Source organism: Homarus americanus, unplaced genomic scaffold (assembly GCF_018991925.1).
Source record: "Homarus americanus isolate GMGI-L3 unplaced genomic scaffold, GMGI_Hamer_2.0 scaffold39155, whole genome shotgun sequence".
NCBI classification, from domain to species: Eukaryota; Metazoa; Arthropoda; class Malacostraca; order Decapoda; family Nephropidae; genus Homarus; species Homarus americanus.
In genome coordinates, this window is record NW_024737042.1 from 19,380,022 (window position 1) to 19,383,164 (window position 3,143).

The 3,143-nt window shown below is 43.8% G+C and overlaps 1 protein-coding gene across 1 annotated transcript; it reads right to left on the reverse strand.

Moving 5' to 3' along the window:
* Positions 1 to 2,105: 2,105 nt before the first annotated feature.
* LOC121872540 (uncharacterized mitochondrial protein AtMg00860-like) lies at positions 2,106 to 2,465 on the reverse strand. The gene has a single exon (XM_042375324.1). It carries the CDS (start codon positions 2,463 to 2,465, stop codon positions 2,106 to 2,108), a length of 360 nt encoding a protein of 119 aa, XP_042231258.1.
* Between the last annotated feature and the right edge of the window lie 678 nt (positions 2,466 to 3,143).

A 3,143-nucleotide genomic window follows, 5' to 3' on the forward strand; every position in this document is an offset into this window, starting at 1 on the left:
CCCTACCACATGTCAGGATCTCTGCCAACTCTGGCGTAGAAGTCACCTAAGAACAGAACCTTATCCTCTCTGGGGATAGAGGTTAGCATTCAGTCAAGTTCGGCATAAAAGGCCTCCTTGATGTCATTTTCTGCACAAAAAAGGCATGACGTGAGTGAATCAGTGGAACTCGGAGCGTCATGAGGCGCTCGTTGATCCTAATAAGCTTTTCAGTTAGCCTATGTAGGATGCATTGGCGGATGGCATAGCCAACTCCATAAATGCGTTTTCTCTCCGCAGCAGGCTTACCCCTCCAGAAGAAGGTATAGCCAGACCCCGTTCTGTGAGTTATACCTAGCCAGTTCTTTTGCCACAAGGGCGGTTCCTCTTTCAGGACGCTCATTTGTGTCAATATCCAGAAGGGTCCTTATATTCCATACAGTGACCATAAGTGGTTGTATAGGTTGTTTTTGTTTTGATCTGTGATTAATTGTGATTGTGTTTTCGACCGCATAAGGATGACCAAACTGGGTGCAGTTGCCTACTCAGGTTTTTTTTTTTTAGGAAGGCTATGTTTAGAGCACCTTTTCTAGCCCCCTCCCCATGTGGGGTGAGCAGTGGCTCCTTGAAAGGGCTGCTCAGCCGTACAGACAGGACCGGATTGCACTACTGCATAGATCACAGTGCACAAACGACCATCTTATCTGTGCCGCCCATGTGCAGAGTTGTAACTAGAGACTCTCGGCATTCATCTCTGCCTGTCCCCGCCGCCACTCGTCCGTCGCCATAGGACTTTTGGGAGTATAGGGGTTTTGGTGATGATGAGAAGTATAATGAAATGAATGATGGATGTGCGCGAGTTGATTTATGTAGTGAGGCAGGAGCGCAGGCTGCAACCACATATCTTGGGTCTCCCTTTTCCTGATCCAGTGATGTAAGTGTTGCAACAACTGGGGAGAGGGTGATTTGTAATGGACCACCGATCGCCCAATTTGTTGGGTTTCGCCTTAGTAGCCTGTCCATCTTGCATTACCTTCAACCACCGGAGTAGTTATTGGATTCCCATGTTTGTTACCTCTTCCTCCTATACAGCCGTTGAGGTCTTACTGGCTGTTATGACCCTAGGGTAGAGCGTTACATAAACACAATTCGCTTAAGTCTTTCAAATACATCAGTATTTAATATTTCATTCTAAATCCCAACTTCTCCCATCACAGGTTCAAGTTAATAGGTCAAAACCCAAACAAGTCAATAAAAATACGAAAATTTATTACTTATTCCCACCATCACATATGTACATAAAATAAAATAAATAACAATAATAATAAGACGTAGATGTTTGGAAGTGACTGAGTAAAGACTGAAGGTCCAACAAGATCACACAAAATGAATATCAAGCAAAACAAATTTCAAAAGACAAATGCCAACTCCCAGAACACCAGAGAGAGGGTATAGTACTTAACTTAAGACAGCTGTGCCTAGACTGACTAGAGTGTACCGGTATGTCACCAACGTCACCTCTCTACCGTCAAATACTGATATACTGTACTTCATCCTGATTGGCCAAAACGTATACTTTATCTAAATTACCTATTGACATTAGTTCCAGTTATCTAACTTATGTACAAACCTAATATAATAAAAAATACAATAAAACATAATACAATGTAATAAATAAAGTTAATGCTTATATAAGGGCTCAGTTGGTGTGGGTAGTAGTGAGCGAAGCTGCCCAAGCCACCCACATACCATCCGAAACAACGAATTTCATACAAAGAACAAAAACTAATGGCGGATACTCGGAACATCCCTCTCCTTTTCTAAAAAGTTCCGAACAAAAGGAGAAAGCTTTTATACATCATGGGACAGGGTGTCTGCCAAAAGATCGTCTTTCCCTTTAATAGGTTTCAGTTCAATATTGAAGAGCTGCTGTGCTAAAGCTCACCTAAGTAACCTTGGATTTTTATTTCTCATCCTCTGTACAAATTGTAAAGGATTATAATCTGTATACACCTCTATGGTATATAGTGAACCCTCAACATACACTGCAAACTTTTCTAAAGCCAAGAAAAGTCCCAAAGCCTCCTTTTCTATTGTAGCATAACCACGCTGATACAGTTTCAGTTTCACACTGTGGAAGCAAACTGGGTGTAGTATACCTTTTTCAACTCTAGCAACACAGCACCCACATCACAGGCATCATCTTGAATCACAAAAGGATTGTCCAAATCTGGCACTTTTAACACTGGACTGGAGGTTAATAGATGCTTAAGGGTTTCAAATGCAACCTGACATGCTTTTGTCCACAAATATCTCCTTTTTGGGCTGACTAAGTCTGTCAAAGGAAGCGACACTTGCGCATAGTTCTTGCAAAACCTTCGGTAGAATTCTGTTATACTGAGGAACCTACGCAAAGCCTTTCGATCTGCAGGAGGCGTGAGTCGCTGTAGAGCCTCTCTCTTTGCACCTACCTTGGCCCACCACATGGCCAAGCTAGGTGAGGATTACATGGCCAAACTCACTTTTAGCCAGGTTGTCAGTGAAGTTGTACTCCGACAGGCGGGCGAAAAGTGGACGAAGTCGCTCCGTGTGTTCTTCTCAAGTAACTGCTGTCACTAGTAAGTCTTCCAGGTAGGCACAGACACCAGCCCTTTGGAATGTCCCAGGAGCACTGCGAAGCCCAAAGGGGAGGACTTTGTACTGCCAAAGCCCATCAGGAGTGACGAAGGCAGTAATTCTCTTGGATTCCTCCGTCAGCTTCACTTGATAGTACCCCTTCATCAGATCGAGCTTCTTGATGAACTTTCCCTGCCCGATGCTGTCAAGTATGTAGTCTATACGAGGGAGAGAATAGGAGTCAGCCCTGGTCACATCATTTACCCGTCTGTAGTCTGTACACATGCGGAAGGAGTCGTCGGATTTTGACACCAGCACGCATGGTGACGCCCAGTCACTGTCGCTTGGTTCGAGGAGTTTGGTTTGAAGCGAATAGTCCAGTTCCTTCCTCAGAATGATCCTCTTGACATCTTCTACCCGTAGCTGTGAGAGATGTAAAACTTTAGAAGAGGTATCATCTAAAGTCTGTGAATTGTATAGATTAACTGGAACCTCCCCCAGGAAATCTTGCTCTTGTTCCTGTGGCTCCTGGGTCTCCATAAAACATA